Genomic DNA, 24,379 nt, shown 5'->3' with positions numbered 1-24,379 from the left:
TGTTCAGAAGCAATCTGTTGCTTAAAAAAAATTAAAAAATATCCAAATAATAATTCTATGTTAGTCACTTTTTTTCCTTTTGCAAGCAACAAATCTCTGTGATTTGATCAGGAACAAATTACCACTCTGGGAGTGAGGGAAGATTAATCATTAATTAAGCTGTGGTGCCAGGTCTTTGAGTGAAAAGGCTGTGGTGCACCCTCTCCTCAAGAAGACATCACTGGATCCAACAGTCTTAGATAATTACTGTCCCAGAAGATAGTAATGGAGAAAGGTATAGTGAGGCTTCAGGTCCACAGGACCCTGGAGGAAACAGATGCATTTCAGTCAGGCCTCAGGCCAGGGTTTAGTAGAGGGATGGCAGTGAATTGTGCCCCTTGAACTCTTGGTGGCTTTTGATATTGTCATCCACAGTATCTAGTGGAACTAGTTTCAGGAATTGGGGGATAGGAAGCTCTGTTTTACAGTGGTTCCCCTCTTTTCTTTGGGGCTGGTGGCTGATGAAGATATTGGAGTTACAGTGATACATTTAAAACTATGGTTCCTTTTTTTCTTATCACAACTTATACATTAAAAAAAATACTTGCTGTGCCTTAAACATACTTACTTGCTGTGAATGGTGTTGGGGGGCCACATTGACTTCATTTTCAGTCATTGGATTTTCATTCAATTCTACATGGAAGATGTAGAATATAAAACCATAAAGTGCTGGTCCCAAACCATTACAGAGTCCTCTAATTCCTGTAATCATTCCTTGGACAACTCCTATAAAATAATGCATATTCAAATAAACATCTATAAGCAATTGATAAAAATATATTAATTACTATTAGTTATTATTAGATAAAAATATGCATGTTCAACAATATTTATATGCTTTGCACAGAAATACAATTTGCAGTATAAACAAATGTTCTGATTGTTTTTTACAAGTAGTTAGGATATGTGCACAATACCATTTGTGACTATTAATCAAAATAATATGGTGGCATTGTTTGAAAAGGAGGATTTGTCCGTTTTCAGTAAGGCAATATTTCCATTATTAAGGAGTTTCTATCTCGTGTTAATCTTAAGAAGCACTTACCCTGTTGATCAGCATCGGCAGTTCGTGAAACAAGGGCACTCACTGCTGGAAATGTGATGCTTGACATGGCTGCAACAGCCCCTGCTGCCCACATCATCCTAGAAAGAGGATATAGAGACTGATAAATGAATCAGGCGTGTATTCACAATGATTTCAACAAATTTTAAAATCAATTAAGTAAGTCAGATACTAAGAAAAACATACAACTCCAAAACAAAGTTAATGCAGGTAGTCCTTGACTTACAACCACAATTGAGCCCAAACTTTCTGTTGCTAAGGGAGAAAAGTTTAAAGTGAATTTTGCCCCATTTTATAACCTTTCTTGCCACATTTGTCAAGTGAATCACTGCAGTTGTTAAATTAGTAACCCAGTTGTTAAATGAATCTGGCTTCCCCATTGACGTTGCTTGTGAGAAGGATGCAAAAGGGGATCACGTGACCCCAGGACACTGCAATCGTCATAAATGTGAACCAGCTGTCAAGCATCCAAATGTAAATCATGTGACCATGGGGGTATTGCAATGGTCATAAGTATGAAAAATGGTCATAAGGCACTTTTTTCAGTGCCATTGTAACTTTCAATGGTCACTAAATGAACTGTTGTAAGTCAAGAACTACCTGTAGCTTGCATTAAAACATTAATGAGAGGCCTACTATCGATGGATGTTTTTAAAAACCTCTGCTAAATTAACAAAAGACTGTACCATAGGTGTAGCAATAATAAAACAGCAACATAATGAAAAATTGCTTACCAAGGTTCGGAGCCAAAACCGTACCATGCAAGCTGCAATATTTGAAATCCAAGACCAAGTAAGATGGTGTTTTTGTTGCCAATCGATCTCATAAGTAAACTCAGAACTATCGTCTGAGGAAAGAAAAAGGCCACAAAGAAAAAATTCAAGACTTTTCAGAGATTTGATCACTACATCAATGCAAAGCTTGACCTTCACCTCCCTCCTTCAGGTGGAACCGGCTGGTCTTGCATGCTTGTCCACATCAGGGAAGCTAAGGGCTGCCCATGTATGTGAGGTTGGGGCAGAGGCATTTGGTGACAATGTTTCTTTATTTCCCTCTTCCATGTTCCCAAGACCTGGCAACCTCCTAGGTACCGTATCATTCCAGAAAGTTATCAAAATGAATCCATTCCACAAACCTGGGCTATCAACCGATTTGAACAAACAGTACTGGCAGAAACTCAGCAAGTGTATTTTCTCAGTTATAATTACCTGTGCCACAATGGAGAGAATCCCAAGGACGGCGATAAATGCTGCGACACTTTCTGATGAAAATCTCATTATCTAATTTTTTTAAAAGGAGAAATTCCATGGTAGAGGATTATGAATTATGAATAACTCACACGCAAATGCAGATTAAAAAAAATTGTTTCATAAAATGTTTAAGAAATCAAGATAACCCATTCCCCTATTTAAGAACAACAATGTTACAGTATAGAGCTTATTCTATGGGAATAAGAGGCTGAACAGTAGTCCCTTTCTAATGAAAGAAATCTGCTCTTAAGGATAGCAATTCCAAATTGCATTAAAATGGAAACATTTTATTCTATTGAAACACATACCAAAAATTAAGACTTAAATCTATTAGTAAGACATGGCTATATTCACTTTCATTTTTGCAAATCAAATGTGTGCAATTAAAAGAATTAGGCAAATGCTTACCTGTCTGAGGTACAAGAAGAAGCTGGAATACTGGCCTGCCTCAGGGAGATAGGAGAGAAAGACCGTGATGCAGATTAGCAGCACTATAGAATCCTGACCAACTTTCTTCAATGACTAGAAATGAAGAGAAACGTAAACCAATTAACTTTATTAGTAAGACTGTCAAGGATCTGGGTTTCCTAATTTTTTTTTATCAATCATGGGTAGAGAACAGCTGGCGAAAGAAACAAAGAAAGCTGCCAATTGGTGAATTCTCCACATATAGAAAATAAATCAATACATTGTAAAAACAAAAATAGTCCAAAGATACATTAACTACTATCTGATTTCCAGAATCTATGGAATACATGTAAATTCCATCGAATATGGTTTAGAAATAGTCATGGAAAGAGAGCTGGCCTGCTGGAACCCTTTACAGCCTATGAGATGCAATTACTTTTTCTCAACTGGGACACGGTAAGCTTTTGGAAATCAGTCGAACTACAGACAGTACTTTTTTAAGAAAAATGGGGTGAGATAATGATAGCATCTTCCCAGCACACTGTAAGGCCCCGATGACCAATTTTCTCCAAAACCTAGGGCAATCAGCACTATAAGACTTTTACATACAATACTGTGAGGCCCTTAGTGCTCTCTGACCTTGGTTGTTTTCTTGTAGACATTTCATTACCCAACTAGTAATCATCAACTAGTCATCAGTAATAGCAAGAAAACAACCAAGCTCAGAGAGCACCAAGGACCCCACAGGGTATTCTCTTCTACTGGTACATACACTGCTAGACTACTCTAGCCAGTTATGGAAACTACCCATCTAACCCTAGAGCTCAACTCAGCAGTCACACATTTACTTTGGAAGAGGGGAAACACATGGATAACGGAAATATTTTTTTACTTTTAATATTGTAGAAAACCAAAGTACAGTAGAACCTCTGGTCACGAATGCTTCTGACCATGACCAAATTGGGTTCCGACCAAAAAATTCACAATTTTTTTTGCGGCCGATTTCCCTTTTTTTTGTAAGCGCCAAATTTCCAAAATTAGGTTTGGGTCACGACCAAATCAGGTTGTGACCAACGTTATGGAATGAATTATGGTCGTCACCAGAGGTTCTACTGTGTGAATAAAATTATACATACAAAACTACCTTAACATGTTTATAGGAGCTTGCTATTTTATTCTATTTTACTTAATTCAATGTTAAAAAAGAAACATTTCAAACCTTATATAGCTCAAATTTAGCCTTTTTTAATATAACCCTTATTTCCTATTTTCTTGAAGGAGGAAACTAAGACTATGTCCTTTGATGCCTATTTAAAAATGAACTAAAAATCAACTGCTAAACTCTTTTCCTTTCAGATCATTATATCTGTGAAAATTAAAATTAAATACAAAAAACAGACTAACAATCCAATACTACTAACTCTCCAAGAAATATCAACAGAAACTGAAATGGGCAATATAGTAATGATAATAATAGACTGATTCTTTTCTTAAGTAAACTCCCCTTGACTAGTTCTCTCTCCAACAGCCTGTTTATCACAATATAAAATGCTAACTATCACAAGGGTCATCTTGCTCTAGGTTGGAATTTATTGTCGTGTGAGCACTTGAATGACAGAATAGAATATAAGTGATTTAACCTCCATTTTGGAATTTAAGAATAAAGAAACCCAGAACTAGACATTCTATCCTTATTCCACAGGCCTTCCCAGTCTATATAGGCAAAATCTAGATGCCTATCTTCTTTTGCCTTGGATTCCCCTCAACTCTCTCTTGTAGATTTCTCTGCAGATTTGAAACCCAACCAGATGTATGTAAGAGATCTCCCATACATACCCACAGGATGGATATATGTTCAATTTTTTTAAAAAAAATCTGAATAATGCAAATCCCATTTTAAGCGACCCCTTAGTATCCCCCATCTGAAAGGGTTAAATATATTACCGCAAAAGGGTCAGCTTGTTCCCAAGAAATAGGTGCTCCCCATGATGCAGGTCTCATTTTTTCGGGAAGTGATTCAGGGACAGCAACAAGAATAAAACAAATGTCCAACAATGCAATCGCTGTAGCTAAGACGACCACCAGACTATCCCCGTACACTCGACCAAGATAGGCACCAATGGCAGGACTGGTAACTAAACTGGCAGCAAATGTTGCTGAAACCTGTGAATGATAATAATTAGTGAGATGGAGTTTAGTAGGTAACCACACCACTTACTGAGAATCCTAAATATTTTCATTCTTAATTTCTTGACAAGAAGAGGCATGCATCAAAAATACATTTACATTATCTTTCAGCTTTCAACACATCTCAGGGGATAAGACATGTAAGATAACCATAATAGTGGTAATAATAGCTGGCTACAGAGTTCCTAAAAATATATGTGGCAATTCAGCAAAGGTAAAAATGGATTTGTTCTAACAAATGGAAAAGTTGTATTTCAAAATGCTAGTGGAAGAGAACTAAAATAAGCTGCATATCCTCTGACGATTACTTTAATCATATTACCATTATTTATAGCAAGATGAGATTTCTCTCTCTTCTCCCCTTCCCCCATACCTGTGAATTGAGGGGGTTATAAATGGCATTTGTGGATAAAATTAGATGCTGATGAAAACAAACGAACAGAAAGTACAAATTACAGCAGAATTTCGTGATGACTGCTTGAAGATTAGCTTGTTCCTAGCTGTATGTATGCATGTTTGCACAATTTAATTCTTTTACCTAAGTAGACCTTCTTTCCTCTTCCTTTTGTTCCCTTGGCTGCTGATTGGTCACCCTTCCAGTTTATCCAGTTATTCTCCCTTTCCCTTTCCCTTCCCATCCCAGAGAAGCAACTATAGACAGTAAGTATATGGACAGAATTCTGGGATCAGTAGCAAATCTAGGTTGTGAGAATAGGGAAGCAGGGTGAAGCACAGGTGCTTTGTCTGCTTTTATAACTGTTTTTTCTCTTATTCCTTCTTGGTGGGGTGGGGATGGTCTTCCAATTGCATAAATATGGAAAAGAGATCTGAGGATCAACATGCACAATATCTGAATATATAGAAATACTGCATATACCAAGCCATAGGCCATGCTTCTTTCATGTTCTTGGGTTATATCAGCTACGTAAGCAAATACCACTGAAAAAGTCACTGCAAAGACTCCAGAGACAGAAATAACTGCAAAGTACCACCTAAAATAAAGGATACCATAAGATTAGAAAGAAGAAGAAACTGTTAAAAACATCTTAATAAATAACTCTGTAAGTCTGCTTGTCCAATAGGCATGCACAATATTGTCACTATTATTATAATACATTAACATAGATTTCTAAATATGGTAGATAGCATCCACAGAAGTTGAATATGAAACGCTTTCCCTTTAAATAAATAAGAACTTTATAATTGTTATTCAAATCTAAGATTCTGAGCAGCTACCACAAATCTAACCACTGGTAATACATTTATCTTTGATAATGTTCACAAAGTTTCAGCATGCTTTACTCCTTAGAATTTTTAAAAGAAAATTTCTTTTAGCAAAGAAACAAATAAATAACACCAAGCTAGCTATCTGAAAGGGAAAATGACAGAAGGCGTAGTTACTTCCTATCCAAAGCTGCCCCTTTGATAAACCTATATTGAGATCAATCTTGTCCCCCCCCCAAAAAAGGCAGAAATTATCTTCAAGTCTAGCGATTATAAGAATGTCTGAAGGATGCCAAAAATAGCCATGTCATTCTGTGACCATTTACTATTGTCCAAGAGCAAAAGAAATAGAAAAACCAAATTTTTGCACCATAGAAAATGCATTCATTGGTAAGTGATCTGGCACTCTGCCAAAAGATTCAATCAATAGTCGCACAAAGAAATCTCAAATTAGTTTGAATGAGGTTAAATATGGGTAATCCTTGTTTAACAACCACTAATTCAGTGACTGTTCAAATTATGGCAGTGCTAAATGAATGGTAGGTTAGGACCAGTTCTCGAAGTTCCAGCCCTTGTAGTGCCCCCATGATCAAATGATCAAAATTTGGGTGCTGAGCAGCTGACCCATACCTGACCTTAGGGGCACTTTAGCTATCCCCTATTCATCTATCTTCTCCCATTTCTTCTCTTTTGGCCATCTACACTCCACTGCAAAGCCCTGCTTTCCCTTTTCCACCCCCACTTCCAGCTGACCTTCGCTGTCTTCTTCTTCCTGCTGTTCGCCTGGGATCCAGGCACTGGATGAGAGTGCAGCCCTGGGTTGCATATGGTGAATGTGGCAGGGCTGCAGAGTCTCATCTGCTAAAGGGTGCTTGCCAGGCCTAGCTAGGGAGGAGAAAGCGGGTGGCAAGGTGTGGTGCTCTCTGTTGCTAAGGAGGTAGGAGAGGCAGGGATTGGTTGCCCAGGGGAAGGTGGAGACTGTGCTGGAGGGCACCTGTTCAAAGTGGCAGCAGAGGCTGAGGGACAAGGGCTTCCCGAAGGTGCAGCATGTACTCTGTAACTCACTGTGGAAGCACTACAGGAGACCAGGCCTGCAGGCTTCAGCAAGACCTGGAGGCAAGCCCAGTGCTGACAGAGCCTACCCGCATGTCCTCTGCTTGCCTAGCTTTCCTCCTACAAATTTAACAGACTAGTTCTCCAGGGCCACACTTTGCAGGGAGGAAGGCTTGATCAAGATCAAGCAGAAGGGAGAGGAGAAGAAGCTGGGGAGGGGAGGAGATGAAGTGGAAGTGAGTATGACAGGGTAGGAGAAGCATGAGGACCTAATCTAATGACAAAACACTCTTAGAAACTGCTATTGGAGCTGCCATTGCTAAATGATGTGGTCATGTGAGGTTTTGCTTAGTGATGGAAATTTCAGTCTCAATTAGGATTAAATGCGGAGTGTCTGTACTAATCTCTCCATTTAATACACTAATGGGAGAAATGGTGCCCACTAAAGCAGAATATCTGTTAAATCCAAATGAAATTTTGTGTACGTATTTAATGTATGCACAAAATGAAGAATGGGATTTTGCTTGTGCAAAAACAGACAAAATATTGACAAGATTTTTGTCCACTAAATTCAAAGTCTGCTAGATTGTTGTATATATGTATACAGGATTTACTGTATATTAAAATAGACAAATGATGAAGCTCATTCTACGGGATTTACTTGACCAACATATAAAAGAAAACTTTAGACACTAACCATGGACTGATCTTCATTAATGGAATCGGAGCACAGGTAAAAAATACTGTTAGCAGCAGGAATGATTTTCGGCCCCAAACATCAGACAGAGCTCCAATCAGAGGAGCACTCAGAAAAGACAATAAACCCTGTGAATTAAACACAAATTTGTCACACACAAAGAAATGGCACAAGAGGAGTGAAATGGACATTGAGTTTCCCATTAAAAAAACAAATTCTACCAAACTGCTTCCAGCTTTTCAGTCCAGTGTTGTGACAGCCTTCCCCAGTACTATAAAGCAGGCCAATAAGCAGTTCTTTCACTAAAATATATATGCATTATCATAAGCATGAATACCCACCAAATGACCAGGAAAGAAATTTTATTTTAGTCTAGAGTACAAATTGTATATAATACATGGGCTAATGGCTTTATGGAGCTCTACAGTGCACTTTCCTTTATCTACTGCATGGTACATTTCAATACATTTAGGCAGAACAAGGGGAAAGTGAGACCTATTTCCAGTTTAATGTAATGGCTATCGCTTGAAACCAGGAGACTGTGAGCTCTGGTCTTTCCTTAAGCACAGTCTCTCCCTTTCAAACCAACCCACCTCATAAGGTTGCTGCTGTGGAGAAAAGAGGAAGCAGGAGCATTAGGAATGTAAGATGCCTTGAGTTGGCCAAAAAAAATGCAGGAAAAAAAATCAATCGATCAATTTATTGGGAGTTAGAAGTGGAAGGTGGTATATTGCCAAACACTCCAGGGCTGCCATATGTAATCTATAGTGTATATATGAGATTCCTTTGAAATCCTGAAAGGTACTTGTAATTGAACCACATGGTCATTACTTTACAAGGTTATTGCAGTAAGAACATAAACATTAATTCAATTTAATGTATGTGCATGCCTTCATATTATTTCCTTTAAATATACCACACAGCATCAAAGACATGTTTTTGGAGCAGAAAGTAGAATGTGACTGCTGGGGGGGGGACTTTTCCACAAAAAAGGATTATGAAAGAAGAATGATCAAGCAGACAAATCTGGCAAGAAAGCTTTTTTGGCTTGTACCAGACATTAGGAGCATAAACAATGATAGATGAAAAGCATTCTTACTAGCGTGGGAAAGCTTAGGTGTGGTTGAAGATAGCTTGTTCCTGGATATGTATGGAAGAGTAGCACAGCAGGAATGGGAAAAGACAGGTATTTTTAGGCACCAATCACTAGTCCTACCACATGATCTTCTTGAACATGCTTTTATTTTTTTTATGAGCTAAGTTTAGAGACTGGATTGTCTTAAAGCATCTTTAAAATGTATGATTCTAACCATACCAACATGAGGTATTCAGTAGTCAATCAGATCTTACCTTTACTCCTTGGATCAAGCCATTCATTAAAAACGTATGCTTTGGGAAGGTTTCATGCAAAACCTGTAAAATAATTATGCACATGACAAGAATGAAGAGACTGATGCAAGGACATTGTTAAAATGTCCAAATAAAGATCAAAGGAAATAAATCTCCCTTATGCATAAACTTTGCCTAATTACATGAAACTTCAGATTATTTATTATAAAAGTTGTGATTGTGTGGTCGTTAAGATTTCAAGAAATAAATGCAAAGGACTGACTCTTCCTCCTCCTCAGAGGAGAGTTGAATAAGAAAAGAAAATGTAAGCATAAATGTCTTTTTTATCTTGTGTTCTGAGGCAGGGTGGATAAAAATCAATGATTTTTTTTAAAAAAATCAAAAAATCAGATTTTTTTAATTTAAATCGGATTTTTTTATTTAAATCGGATTTTTTTTATTTTTATCGAATTTATTTTAATAAAAAACTTTTGGGGTAAAAATCTATCGTAAGATAGTTTTCTATTTAAGATACATAAATAATTTAGTTTATTCAGCATGAAATGGAGCTTAGTTATGTAGCATGAGGCTGTATATTCTGCAACACTGGGATTATCAGTGAGTCAACAGTGGGTCAAAGGAGTAGCAGAGATGACAGTTGCTCTTTAAAAATTATGATTTAAATTGAGTTGATTTAAATCTAGCCTTTTTACTAGTGATTTAAATCATGATTTAAATTGTGATTTAAATCAACTCGATTTAAATCAAATCCACCCTGTTCTGAGGGATTAGAAATCACTTTGGACTCTTTTGTGTATTTAGGATACTGAAATACCAAAACATTAGCATGTTTCTATACATTTTATTGCCTGAGATTTACATCTCAATGCATAAATGCTTGAGATTTACACAATTCTTTTATATTGATTTGAAAGCTATTTTAAAAATCAAGTTAACTCTCTTTGACCTGAGGTTAACTGCTAAAGATCTAATGGGTAGATCCATATACTTTTTAAAATAACAATACAGAAGTGGTTTGCCATGCCTTCTTCAATAATGTATTTATTTTCTTCTGATTTCCCAGGCTAATAGATAGTTCTGATATTTTCTAGTGGTCTCCCATCCTAGCATTACCAGGACCAACCTTGCTTAATATTTTCCAAGATGCTGCCATCCACTTGGGCTCTACTCAAAAGTGATAAACATTATTCAATTGTGAAACAGGCATGCAGGAAAAACAGCAGGCAGAGCTGTTATTTTATCTACAATAACTGTATTCAAATGTAATTGTATTTATTATACATTCTGCAACTCCTTGAGCAGCAATTCACCCTATTAATAAAAACTAGTTTCTAATGGATTTTTTTTGAAATGTCTCCCATCCTCTATAAACAATTCAACTATAATCAGGAAAGTATTGTTCCCTCACTCATTATCAATACCAGTCAAACCAGCTTTCGATATTAATTTTTAATTTGGAACAGAATGTTTATTTGAGAACAAATAATCTATAACTCTTTGCAAATACTTCAGCCCACTTTAATCTGTTACACACTGGCTTTAATAAAACATTCTGCTGTTTACAGGGAGTGCACTACACCACAAGAATTCGAAAAACAAATGAATAGATGTTCATATATTGTTCTTTTTATTCTGTACAATTTTATGTAAAAAAAATCACAACTCTTTCAGTTGCACTCCTCTCCTAAATCATGTCTAGATTTAACTGAATAAATAATTTCAACAAAATTTGTTGCCCAAAGCAGTGTTTCTTAAAGTGTGATCATAGGAACTCTGGGATCCCCCCAAAGCTACCGCAGAGGCCCACAAAATCAAAATTATGTGCTACCATATGTTGAAAAATAATACAATATTACGTGAGATGATGAAATGGCAGAAAAAGCATCCATTTCAATACAGTAAATACAGTAAATATCAATAAATATAACCTATACAAAGAAAAGCATTTTGGGGTCTCCATAATTTTTAAAAGTGAAAGAGAATCCTGAAGGAACAAAGTTTAAGAAACACTGCTTTAAAACAAAAAGGAATTGGTAAATGAAGCATCCTTTCAAATTATTTTACAGCAAAACTGCAAAAACTCTAATTTGGACATGTAACTGTAGCATAGTAACTAGGAATATGGAAATCCAATTTCATCTTTCTTGAACAGAATTTACATTCTGATTTAACTGTATTTTGCTGCCAAAATAACAAATTATACTTGACATTTATCAACCTAAATCTTAAAATTAAAATTAAGAAGAAAAATTATTTTCAAAAGATAGAAACAGTAGATCTGAACAACTCAAATTCAACTTTTAATTAAATCAGAAAACCATATCTAAACTTGAATACTGGATTTTAAAAAATGTTATCACTTACCACTAATGTAGGTGCTGTTAGAAGTCCCCAAGCAAAAAATTCCAAAAATATAACAATGACAGCATGGTAGACACTAGGAGAACCTATCCCTTGAGGCTAAGAGGAAAAAAATAGGATTGTTACTTGACTTATAATAATAAAAACAGTAGCTATGGAAAAAATATCAGAAAATGAATGACACAGCCAAAGGTACATGCAAAACTATAATTTAATGTTTATGTCTATATAAGCAAAAAATAGATTCCATTTGTTCTTTCTTCCCCTTGAGACATTCCAACAATGCATTGTTTTTCTCTGCAGATAAATGTGACGAATTATTTCTTGGGTACCTATACTTGTTATCTTGTACATGTTTGACAAACAAATAAATAATTTTTCAGCCACTGAAAATGCTATAATTTAAATAAGGTGTGGAGGACAAAAGCCAAAAGGGGGTGGTTGTCTCTCCAACAGGGTGGATAAAAAACAATGGTTTAAAAAAAAAAAAGGATTTTTAAAATTTAGATCAGATTTTTTTTTATTTTTATTAAATTTATTTTAATAAAATGCTTTTGGAGTAAAAATATTCAGCATGTAGTTCTACTATAAAAATTAACTGCAATGGGACTCCAATTTCTTATACAATAGAACAAGAATTATGAACACATAACTTTATTACATATTTCATACAATCTTTTACATTTTGTGTGCCCTAGCAAAAGAAATATTTTGGTGGAACACCCCTCCCTCCCCATGGGAAATCAGATTGAATAATCAAGGCCATAGTTTGAACTGTACTAACAAGTAACTAACAACCGTGTTTCCCCGAAAATAAGACCCTGTCTTATATTTTTTTGAACCCTGAAATAAGCGCTTGGCCTTATTGCCAGGCGCTCAAAAGCCCAATTGGGCTTATTATCAGGGGATGTCTGATTTTGGGGGAAACAGGGAAGTACTCACAAGCAAGTACTGGAGCACATAATACCAGGCATGTCACTGGAAGATAAAATCACAAAAGTACGTCTCACTTATTTTGGCCATGTCATGCGGGAGAATTCAATGGAGAAAGCAATTATGTTTGGAAGAGTTAGCGGTAAAAGGAAACCAGGCCACCAAAGAATGCGGTGGCTGGATGCCATCAAAGCTGACATCAGCCAGAGCATAGAACAACTCAAAGAAGTTGTGCAAGGTTGGAAGATGTGGAGAGACTGCCCATAGAATCACCAAGTCGTAAACAATTGAATGGATATCATCATCATCATCATCAGTCTCAACTGTATTCTGCATCAGGGTTCCAAAAAGCAGTAAAGAACAGCTCCTTCACTGTTCCATAAACTCTTTTTCCCCATAGTGGGAAATATAAAGATCCAGCTGTCAGCATTGAAAACTTTTGCTGAAGGAATCTTAGCACTACTTTTATCTGTAATTGCAAAACGATTTTTGTCTGACAATAAATACCAACAGTGTTTAACAATAGTGTGGTGGTGGGAGACCTAGTTTTTAAAATGAATGGAGTCTTTGCCTTCCCTACAACATTGGAGCAACAGAGGAAAGGGAATAATCTTGCCCAATCCCTTGTTTTGGTTCGTAACAAACAACTGGAGCTTCAACCGTCCAATAGATGGTCCAATAGCTCAGATTCTTTTGCTGCCTTTTGCTAGGCAGAAAGGAATAGTGAGAGACTTGCATTTATTCCCGAGATCCTGATTAATTTTAAAGCTGCAGCATAAGATTAGAGACAACAACCTGCCTCATGGGAGGCCTTAGAAAATGTATTTATGGGCTTGTTACTATGGCCACTGAGAATTTGTTGAAACCTATGTACTGTACGCATATTAGATCTGGCAAAGAAAGCACGCTGCAGGTAACCATCAACTAGAGATCTACATTTGGTGGCTCTCAGGAGACGTGCCTCCTTTGCTGTGGTATCCACCTGGCGGAACATTTTTCTCACCAGAATTAAATTAGCTACATCCCTTTTGACATTCCAAAAGGCCCTCAAGACCTGGTTATGTTATTAGGCCTGGGACTCCCAGGGAACTAGAGATATGTTTAGATGGCACCATTGTTGAGGTGGTTATTTCTAATCTTTCTTCACCTATTTGTTAATGTAGACTTTATATATATATATATATGGTTTTTATCTGATTGTTGTGTGTTGCCCAGAGTTGCTTTTGGTGAGATGGGTGGCTATACAAAACTCCCCATAATTTGTTTGAGTATACATAACATCTAATCAAAATATTTTATGTGCGATTTGATAGATTAATAAATAAGTATGCAACAATGACTGTTACATCCCACTTCCTCTTTTCTCATATATAAATAAAGCAGCTCCTGTACACAACACCAGTATATGGTTAGTACTGTAGCCTTGTGTACCAATACCCTTCTTTTGCTAAGCAAATACAGTGAATCACTACAGTTGCTGCTTCCCTCAGTACTTACTTCCTTCTCTTACAATGCTGAAAAAAGAGTGGGGGAGGGGGAAAGAGAATTAGTAGCTAATCCAAGGCAGTTGTAAGGGATTCTATACAAGGACACTAGTAGTAAACACTACGCAAACACTAAAACAGAAACAATTTTGTCTAATGATTTTCTTCCACTACTCTGACTTCTAGAGCATTAGAATACAATCTAAAGCCACATTGCATCCTGTCACACCAAATAGCATAGTTCCTTAAATAACATTGTGAACGAAGAACTTAGGGATTCATGCAATATGTTGAACACTATAAATCCGTGATGATAAACCTATGGCATGTGTGCTGGAAGTAGCACGCAGAGCCATCTCTCCATGCATGCGAGCCATCATCTGTTGCTCTTCCGGGTTCTGGCGCACCAGCCAGCTGGTCTTTGCACACGTATGCATGCCAGAAGCCAGAAGAGCAGCTGCCTGGTGCGTGCATGTGCACCAGGCAGCTGCTCTTCTGATTTCTGGTGCACACACACGCACATGCACTCCCATTGCAGCACAAAGTGCCAAAAAGGTGCATGAGCACCGGCGGCTGTTCTTCCGGCTTCTGGTGTGCATGCATGCGCAAAGACCAGCTGGCTGGTGCGCATGCATGTGCCGGAAACCGGAAGAGCAGCTGCCCTGTGTGCATGCACATTTTGGCACCAAGTGCTGAAATGGGAATGCATGCATACACCAGAAACCAGAAGAGCAGCCGCCCAGGGCGCACATGTGCTCTGGGCATCTGCTCTTCCGGTTTCCGGCATGCACGCACGCTCTCATTTCAGCACTCGGTGCTGAAAAGGTTTGCCAATACTGCTATAAATGATAAATGGTCATTTCCTCTTTCTTTAGCAGGATTCTTTCAGAATGCTAACATATAACCTTTAGTTAAAGAAATGAAACCAATCTTTCATGGTTTCAAAGAAATGAGATCAAAATAAAGATGGCATACTGCAACACAAAATGCCAATCTCAACCTTATTTCTCAAAATGCCCATGGATTTCATACTGACTCCAAAGGCATTATTAGAAAAGAAAATATAAGTGGTTGAGGCTCCATACTATTTAATAAATGTGTCCATGTCGTACAGTACAATAAAAGCACATGTATAAAAAGATTAAAATTAACAAGAATTAGACAAAACTAGGACCCAAGTACAGGTAGTGGTTGACTTACAATAGTTCATTTAGCAATGTGAAAAAGGTGACATGACCATTTTTTACACTTACAACCTTTGCACCATCCCCATGGTCACGTGACTTACAAAGAAATGCTTGACAACTGGTTCATATTTATGACGGTTGCCAGTGTCCCAGGATCATGTGATCAGCTTTTGTGACCTTCTGACAAGCAAAGTCAACAGGAAAGCCAGATTTGCTTAACAACCCTGTTACTAATTTAACAACTGCAGTGATTCACTTAACAAATGTGAAAAGAAAAGTCGTAAAATGGGGCAAAAGTCACTTAATGAATTTCTCACTTAGCAACAAATTCTGACTCAACTGTGGTTGTAAGTTGAGGGCTACCTGTAAATTAGCGGAATGAAAATGAGATCTTCTCTCTTATTCCACCAACTACCTCTAGCATCAAGTGCCCCCATCAGGACCTTAACCAATCAGCAGAGCCAGGTTTTGGGGTTGCCCCAAGAAAGTGGGGGAGGATCTCACTCCAGCAGCAAGATGTTTCAAAGAGCGGGGCTATAGCAGAAAAGGTTCTTCTCCTAGGCCCCATCACCTGAAATTCCTTGACTGGGTCTGTAGCAGTAGTGGGTTTCAAATTCCGTCGCTACTGGTTTGCTCGTGGATGCGCACGCGCTCACGCGCATGACACTTCTGCACATGCACAGCTTTTGCGTATGCACAGAGATGTCCAGGTGGGCGGAGCCTCCCACCACCGCCGGTTCGCCCGATCTGGAGCAAACCGGTAGCAACCCACCACTGGTCTGTAGCATACCCCTTATGTTGGAGCAAAATAGCTGCTTGGCCACATCTTTCCCAGCTCTCACAAGGAAATCACCATGGGCGACCTTGGGAAGAAAGTGTTGTGCAACCAATAATTGCTTTGCATATGGGCTGGCCAGATATGTTTGGTCAGCAGTGGGGGTAAGAAAATAAGAATAAGCTAGAATGGCTTTGGCAGCAGAGTCCAGGGGCCCAACGGGCATAGATGAAGTGAGAATGGCAGGCGGGAAAGCTGAAACACTGCAATCAGAAAGGCAATCTGTCACACTCTGAAATTTTGATCATGTGACTATGGGTTGCTACATAGCCATAACTTAGAGACCAGTGCTAAGTCCCTTTGTTCAGCATGGGTATAACTTCGAACAGTTGCTGAATGAATGGTTAAGTCAAGGACCAACTGTATCACTGAATCATTGCATGAGCAGCTATAATAACCTTGTCTTGTACAGTACCATACACTTAAGAAGCATAAGAGATTATGAAATGTAAGAGGGAGTACTGCAACTCTCTATTTTCTTCAAGGATGGGAGAGGTAGCTTAATTATCAACAATATATTCATTCTCCATTTATCCAGCTGCACAACAGTACTAGGCCACAATTGACACTGGCAGTACTAGAATAAAAGTTCAAAGATATTTTTAAAGCAGCGCCTACAAGTCATCAAGAATCAGGATATGTGACCGTTAAAATTTCAAAAATTCAATAATTAATTATTGAAAAAAAATCAAGGAATTCTAGTAGTTTTGATGTTCTACATTTGACGTCTCGCTTAATTCCTACAAATAAGACTTTGGATCCCAAAAGTTGAATGTGGTGTCTCTAAAATCTAAAATATGACTTTTCAGAAGCTACAATATGAATGAATAACACTGAAAATGGAATAAGAGTTTCTTTAAAAAAATAAGATCACTTTCACCAATTCAAAAAAGAATAAATGGGAAGTATGGAAATACAAAAGACGACCTTAAAATTGATTCTTAAATCTACAGTATATTCGTTCTCTACACTATTTTATACAATAACAAGATGTGAAATGTTTTTGAAAATGCAGGACCCTTCAAAGTGCCAGTTTTATTGTTCTGAATTCATGTACTTGAATTTATCAAGTCAGCTTCGTTCTTTAGCAAAATAATAATAGGTGGCAGGAGGACAGAATATTTCCGTACAGTATGAATATTAAGTATAAAATGCTTGTCTGTAGCTCTTTTCTCGATATTATATTCATCAGAAATGAAAAGAGCATTTTGTACTACTTTAAAGAACAGCATACAGTTCTGAAGAACCTGTGCATTAGAGGTATCATTAAGTACTGTTTCACATGAACTAAAAAAGAGGCACCTTAAAAGATGAAGCATACTCTAAAACATAGCAAAAATAAGCTTTCAAAGTATTACTAGTATTGGGTAATAAATAGGAGTGCTCATAAAATGGAAAATGTATTGTTCATGTATGAAACAAACACACTGTTGCTCAGGAATCTAGTCAAACTGTTCTGGGAAGGTTGTGATTTGTCTTAAACTAACACACAGAGCCTCCTAGTTGTTTTAGGTAATGACCAAAATAAAATTCAGAGGGGTGTTACAGGGCAACCCTACATTGTCTGTATGTCAGTTCACATGCCAATCTTCCCAGAGCCTTCCTTCCAGGAGTTTCTCTCAAGAGACCAATTGTTCCATGCACCAAATTTTTTGTGTAACATTTCACATATCCCTAGATGGTAGCATACAACCCAACTTAACAGAAGTAACCGAACATCGTTTCAAATACCACAAGGTTGTTTCTTTAATACCAAAATAATATACTTTGGAGAGGATTCTTTTAACAGAAATATGTTCAAGAGTTTACAAGTTAATGGGATCACAATGACGGTCCTACATGTTTCAAAGGTGCTTTTTCCAAGAGGCAGCTGGACTTTCTGGTACCAGAAAGTCCAGCTGCCTCTTGAAAAAGCACTTTTGGAACAACCATGACCTGGATGACTGAGAATCTCCATAGACAAAGGTCCTACATATTTTAAAGAACTATTATCAACAAAGCTTTCCCCAATTAACAGTATTAAAATTACCATTATAGCACAGCAAACTTTACAGCTCATTCAAAGTCATGGCATTATACAGATTTGTCACATTTTCTCAGCAAGCTTATGTTTTGTGTGGCTATTATTTCCCTTTTAAAGAATAATAATATAGTAGAGGCCTTATTAATGTTACATCATTTGTTACTGCATAGAGAAACATTCACATCCTTAAATAACAAGGATCATACTGCACGGCATAATTTGGTATCACCTGGCTTTGACTGTTAAACTTAAAAATTCAGAACTTTGATATGTTACTAATTTGCACACAGGATTTTCAAGGGCATAATTATTATTATTTTTTGCTGAAATGGAAATACACCTGCAAAAGGCAACAGCAGAATCAGCTGAGGATCAGACTGCAAACATAATAGCTGCTCAGAGTTCAGATAGCAAAGTGTAAATAGGTGATCCGTCCCTAAAGACTCAGGGACACACACCTTAGGGCACTTTAATTGACTGCAGTTGCCTGTTTACAGTACCCCTAAGCATACAGTTGATATATATTGTTCATGTCTGGCATGTTAACCATGGACTGGTACCATCACAGCATATGTTAAAAATGTAAAGCACTTTTTATACAACCATGTCTCAAATTAAACCCAATAGATCTTATGTCACAGACATCAACTTTATTCAAATATTTAAACACATAACAATCAGGTACAACTGGTTTCAGATCACTACAAAAGCAGAACTACTTTTACCATTCAACAGAATAAAGCAGTGCTATATGGCAACTGAGCCAAACTTCCCTTACTGCTCTGATAGTTGCCCAGAGCAATCACTTCAATGTCTCTTAGGCATGTGGCTCTCTAGATTAGCTTGCCACTACAGCAACTTTCCTATGTGTACTCTACTAAAGGTGTCTTTAGGATGATCTGTAAGATAGGTTCGCTATCTGTGCTACTACCATGACCGAAAAATACTCGCCAGGAAAAAACCCACATCTTCTTCCTATTTCAAAAGGGGAAACTATAGTATATGGTCTGGTTTGAAACACAAAAGTATGAAGTTCCTAGCACTACATTGGCGAGACACACCTTACAATACATAGGAATACCTACAGATTTGATAATTAGTGTTTCTACACATCACTAAAAATCACATCAAATGTTTTATTCTTCAGTTCAATTATGTCTACATGTGACCACAACATGATTATTACAAAACAGATAAAACAAAGAAATAATGGGCAAGTTCCCCAACTAAAGACCTTTTCCATAAGATATCCTCAGGTAAAGTTTACATAACTGAAACTTGTATACAGGTAGTCCTCAATTTACAACAGTTCATTTAGTAACCGTTTATAAAGTAACAATGGCATTGAAAAAACTGACTTATGATGTTTTTCACAGTTACATCCTTTGCAGCATCTCCATAATTATATGATCAAAATTCAGATGCTTGGCAACTGGTTCATACTTATGACCATTATAGATCCCCTTTTCCGACCTTCTGATAAGCAAAATCAATAGAGGAAGCCAGATTCATTTAACAATCAGGTTACTAACTTATCAATTGTGGCAAGAAATGTCGTAAAATGGGACAAAACTCACTTAACAAATTCTCACTCAACAACATAAATTTTGGGCTCAATTGTGGTCATAAGTCGAGGACTACCTACCTGTACTTCACATTATTTTGTAACAAATGATCCCATCTGAACAGTTTACTTCAACAAAATTACCCAACGAAGTGCTTAAGAAAAAACAGTTAGAGGTTAAACATTTTGATGCTGCTATTCCAATCAGTTTTTAAAAGCAGGAGACCAAGTGACTGACCATTTATAAAAATATCAAATTAATGAAAACCAGCGATTCTCAACCACTGAAGGATTCCATAGATTAACATAATGCTCAAAAGTTAGGACCCAGTATGTGTGTGTGTGTGTGTATGTATATATATATGTATATATATGTGTACACACACACACATATACAGAGTAAAAGCTGAGAGAGAGGAAGAGGGCAAAGAGAAAGCATGCCCTATTCTCATTTTCGTAGTTTCGAAACCTCTGAATCTCCCCTCAATGAAGCCAAATAAAGCCAAATAAGAATATCGATAAAACGGGGATAGAAAACAAAGTCCAAAAAAAAAAAAAGAAAGAAAGTTGGACGATTCGCCTTTTTAAAGGGCACATGTTCCTCATGCCCGAGTTTAAAGCGCTCTCAATCTCACCAAGTATATTGGGGTGGGGGAGACTCTCTCTCTTCCCTCCTCCCTCTGGCGTGAACCCGTTACCATCAGGATATACGATACGAGTGGTCGACGCGGGGGAAACCGAGGCGGCACCGGGATGGTCCACGCTGACAGGTCCGCTGCCACTCACCCGCCCGCCTGCCCCGTAACGCAGGCCTCACAAAGCAAGCCCGGCGGCCCCGTCCGCTCGGCCCGCCAGCAGCCTCCCTTTCTCCACACGGGCTTCGAGCTCGCCAACCTCTCTCTTCCTCCTCCCCCCCCCCACCGCCACACGAGCCGTTTCCTCACCGTGCCGCCGTCCTTAATGATGATCTTTTTAGCCAGCAAGATGCTGCGGTTGGCGGCCCTTTTCTTTTTCTTCCCCACTTGTGTCATTTTACCATCCTCCTAGAGGGCCGAAGGGGAAGAGGGCGAAGCGGCAAGAGAAACAAACAACCGAGGCGGGAACGTCGTCTTTTTCTTTCCCGGCGGCAGCCAGAATTGTCTTTTCCAGCTTTCGGCCAACAGCTCCCCTCAGTCGCCCGCCGGTGCCGCCATCTTGGGGAGAAGAGGGAGGGAGGGAGGGAGGAAGGAAGGGAGGGGGGTGGGAAAGAACAACAACCCCGCTTGCTCTGGCGGCGGCGCCAGCAGCGGCGGCGGCGGCCTGGGTTCGTATCACGCGATCGGCCGATTGGTTCAGGAGTGTTGCACGTGACACGAGAGGCCCCGCCCACGTGTGGCTCTCAGGGAGAACCAATCGCTTTCGTCGACGGTTTTGCCTCCATAGGGCATTTGGGAGGGGCGCGTGAGGGAAGTAGACGTTGGAGCGGCTCCGGCGGCCGACTCTTGAGTAGTGGGCCTTGACAGGAAGGCGGGAGAGCGCGTGTGTGAGGCGTGGGTATTTTGTTACCTCTGTGTGGTTCTTAAAGGAGCCAACGAACGGACTGCGCGGCAAAAGCCGTACTGTGATAGGTTTCTTTTAGAAGAGAGGATAAGGCGATCTAGTGTGTCGAGGGTGATATTTACAGGTAGTTTTCGACTTGCAACAGTTAGCTTAGTGGCCGTTCAAAGTTAACAGCACTGAGAATTAAGTGATTTACGACCGTTTTTCACGCTTAACGACTTTTGCATCATTGCCCATGGTCATGTGATCAAATTCAGAGGCTTAGCAACTGACTCATATTTATGACCGTTGCTGTGTCCTGGGATCATGTCAGCCCCGCAATGGCTTGGAAGCCAGATTGACTTAACAAGCATGGTTGCTAATTTAACAACCGCAGTGATTCACTTAACAACTGGCAAGAAAGTTCGTAAAATGGGGCAAAACTCATTTAACAACTTTCGCTTAGCAACAAAGTTTGGACTCGTTGTAAGTTGAGGACTGCTTGTATAAATATGGTAATTAAGCTAAAGTTGTTACGTGTTGTTATAGATCATCTTAGATGTCTCTATTTAAAAAACATGGGCACCTATGGGTCGCTCATGCCTTGACAGTTGTAATGCCACAAATATGTAAATCTCTATTCTGTTAATTGTCAAGGCATGAGCGACTCATAGGTGCCCATGTTTTTTAAATAGAGACATCTAAGATGACCTATAACGACACGTAACAAATTTCAATTTAGTTTTTATTCCTGGCTATAAAGTGTGTTTTCCTAATCCCTTATGCCTAAAATAAATAGAAAATAGCTATTGTTCCACAAAACTTTGATTCTGTCGTCAAGATGATAATATTTTGAAATTTATCTGTTTTCAAGGACATCCTTTATTAACATTCAATGCTGAGCAGACTTCCAGAATATTCTGGAACTCTGAGAACTCTCCGGAAGTTTCTAGAATTGGTCAGAAGTTTCTAGAATTTTCTGGAATCTTAGAACTTTCTAGCACTTTCTGGACTCCAATAATATCCATAGAAGTATAAAAGTACAAGTGCCTTACACCAGGGGTCCGCAATCCCCAGTCCATGGACCAGCCCCGGCCGCAGAATGCCAGAAACGGCCACGCAAAGAACTGAAGCCCCATCCGTGGGATGCAGGTAGCAGATGAAACCACACCCCCTCTGGTTCACAGAAAAGTGTCTTTCCATTGAACATGTCCCTGGGGCCCAAAAGGTTGGAGGCCACTGCCTTAAGCCAACATTTTAGTTTGTCTAATTGCTGAGTAAGAGAATAATGAATAGCAATATTTGATTGAGATGGCATCAAGAAGTTGCTTGCATCCAGCAGGTGTGTTTTGCTATGTGTGTCGACAATTATCAAGACAAAGAACGAAAAGTACTCTGAAAGCATCAATTAAGATGTCTAAAAAACATACTTTGGCATGCCTGTCAGTGATCAAGACAAGCCCTGGGCACTTCATTTCACATTCGAACACTGCAAGAAAACTCTTGAAGGTAAGGTGAACAATTGCTGCTCTCTAGATGAAATTTTAGTGATTTATTACAATTTAAAAGAATTGCAATTAAGAAAATTTTCACTATTTTCAATGTTTTGGACAGCATGGCCCACCCCCTGCACATGTGTGCACAATCCCCCTGCGCTGCCATGCCCCCCTGCACAGATGCATGTGACCCCCCATGCTCCCCTACCACCACACATGCGCACACGACACCCACCCACCCACCCACCCGTGCCCCATTTTGGGCCTAGTAGACCTCCCTGAAGCCTCTGGGGTCCAGAAACGGCCTGTTTCCGGATGCCCTCCACAGGCTCCGGAGGTTTTTCTGGAGTCTCCAGGAGGGCAAAAATGGCCTCCCCAGGCCCTCCGGAGTCTGGAAACAGCCCATTTCCGGACTTCCAGTAGGCCCGTTTTTTGCCATCCCAGAGCGTTCCATGCGAGCCCTCTACTTACCTGGCATCCAAAACAGGCCGCGTGGAGACTCCTGGGAGGGGAGGGGTGGCATGGGCATGCGCACGCGTCTCCCGCATGCGCACGCGTCTCCCGCATGCGCGGCAGAGACCCGAAAATCAGCTGGCCGGTGGGAGGCGCGCACATGCACAGTGGAACTAACCTAGGGCAACAGCTTGCATGCCCGCAGAAATGGCTCCACGTGCCACCTGTGGCACACATGCCATAGGTTCGCCATCACAGTTCTAGGAAAATACAGACTACAATATATATTTTATGCCCTGTGATAATATCTTGCATAATATTAGGTAATGTATGAAATGTCATTTTTTAAAAAAATTACATAATTCTGCTATGTTTACAGAGTGGTACAGGGGAGAAAAGAGCCCTGAAGCTTGCTATCCCAAGAATTTGTTGGATGGAAGTGTGCAAGTCACAGATCAGAGAAAGCATATAATTTAATAATGGATCACACAAGGATCATGTGTATGTTGTTCATTCTTTTCTTGTTATCACATCCATAGCATGACATCAATCTTCTAAGATTTTTACAGTGCTCCTCTTAAGATAAAATCTAATACAGCAATAGGCAACCTTATGCCAGCCCTCCAGGTGCTTAGAGTTCAGTTTCCATTTCCTCCAACCAGTCATTTCTCTGATTAATGAAATAACCAATGCATCACAAAAATGTAAATTGAACTATGATTCCAAATGTTCACATGCACCACCAATTCCTTTCCTTTTTTTGTTTGACAAAAGATGACCAAAATTAATTAAAGATAAATTAATAATTTGGATAATGAAGTACAGCAGGACCCATTAGCAAATAAAAATAAAGAGATTATTTTTTCAAAAAAGTTTAAAATATCTCTAAAATATACAGCTACTTTCCACATTACTTGAACTATTAAATTATCAAATACTGGAATATTTAATTTTTAATTAAATGGAAGTGTAATAAATATATTACATAAATGAATAAATATAATACAAATATCAATTATTGTAACTTAATCTTGTTAGATGACAGCTGTTTTCAAATTGTCTCCTGAAATTCTGTAGATAAAACAAAACTACTCTTGACAAATAGCACTGGTGATTGAACAGAATGGCCACTTCCTCAAAGTCATTACTGAAGTGTCTCAAAGATGGGTAGTGGAAGATAAGATTGGCAGCTGCTCTGCTATGATTGGTTATTAAGTTTTTATGCAAATTTGAATAAAGGGAGCAATTAAGAAA

General features: G+C 38.7%; 1 protein-coding gene and 1 long non-coding RNA gene across 2 annotated transcripts in view; one reads left to right on the top strand and one right to left on the bottom strand.

The window, feature by feature from the left end:
• Positions 1-21,145, bottom strand: part of SLC71A1 (solute carrier family 71 member 1) — a 25,187-nt gene extending 4,042 nt beyond the window's left edge. The window contains exons 1-11 of the mRNA XM_034437330.3: positions 20,603-21,145; positions 11,636-11,731; positions 9,272-9,334; positions 7,922-8,049; positions 5,825-5,939; positions 4,705-4,923; positions 2,761-2,874; positions 2,311-2,382; positions 1,837-1,949; positions 1,085-1,182; positions 608-765 (exon numbers count right to left, since the gene is read on the bottom strand). Coding sequence (XP_034293221.1) covers positions 608-765; positions 1,085-1,182; positions 1,837-1,949; positions 2,311-2,382; positions 2,761-2,874; positions 4,705-4,923; positions 5,825-5,939; positions 7,922-8,049; positions 9,272-9,334; positions 11,636-11,731; positions 20,603-20,689 — 1,263 coding nt within the window. The 5' untranslated portion in view covers positions 20,690-21,145. The remainder of the gene's footprint in view (positions 1-607; positions 766-1,084; positions 1,183-1,836; positions 1,950-2,310; positions 2,383-2,760; positions 2,875-4,704; positions 4,924-5,824; positions 5,940-7,921; positions 8,050-9,271; positions 9,335-11,635; positions 11,732-20,602) is intronic.
• On the top strand, positions 21,049-24,379 carry LOC117677254 (uncharacterized). The gene is made up of 4 exons (XR_009622163.2): positions 21,049-21,187; positions 22,519-22,685; positions 23,505-23,626; positions 24,203-24,379. It is a non-coding gene; the product is annotated as an uncharacterized LOC117677254 (long non-coding RNA).

The sequence above is a fragment of the Pantherophis guttatus genome, chromosome 3 (genome assembly GCF_059756535.1).
Source record: "Pantherophis guttatus breed Tessera chromosome 3, ASM5975653v1, whole genome shotgun sequence".
In the NCBI taxonomy this organism is placed as follows: domain Eukaryota; kingdom Metazoa; phylum Chordata; class Lepidosauria; order Squamata; family Colubridae; genus Pantherophis; species Pantherophis guttatus.
This window is presented reverse-complemented; position numbering and strand designations above follow the sequence as displayed.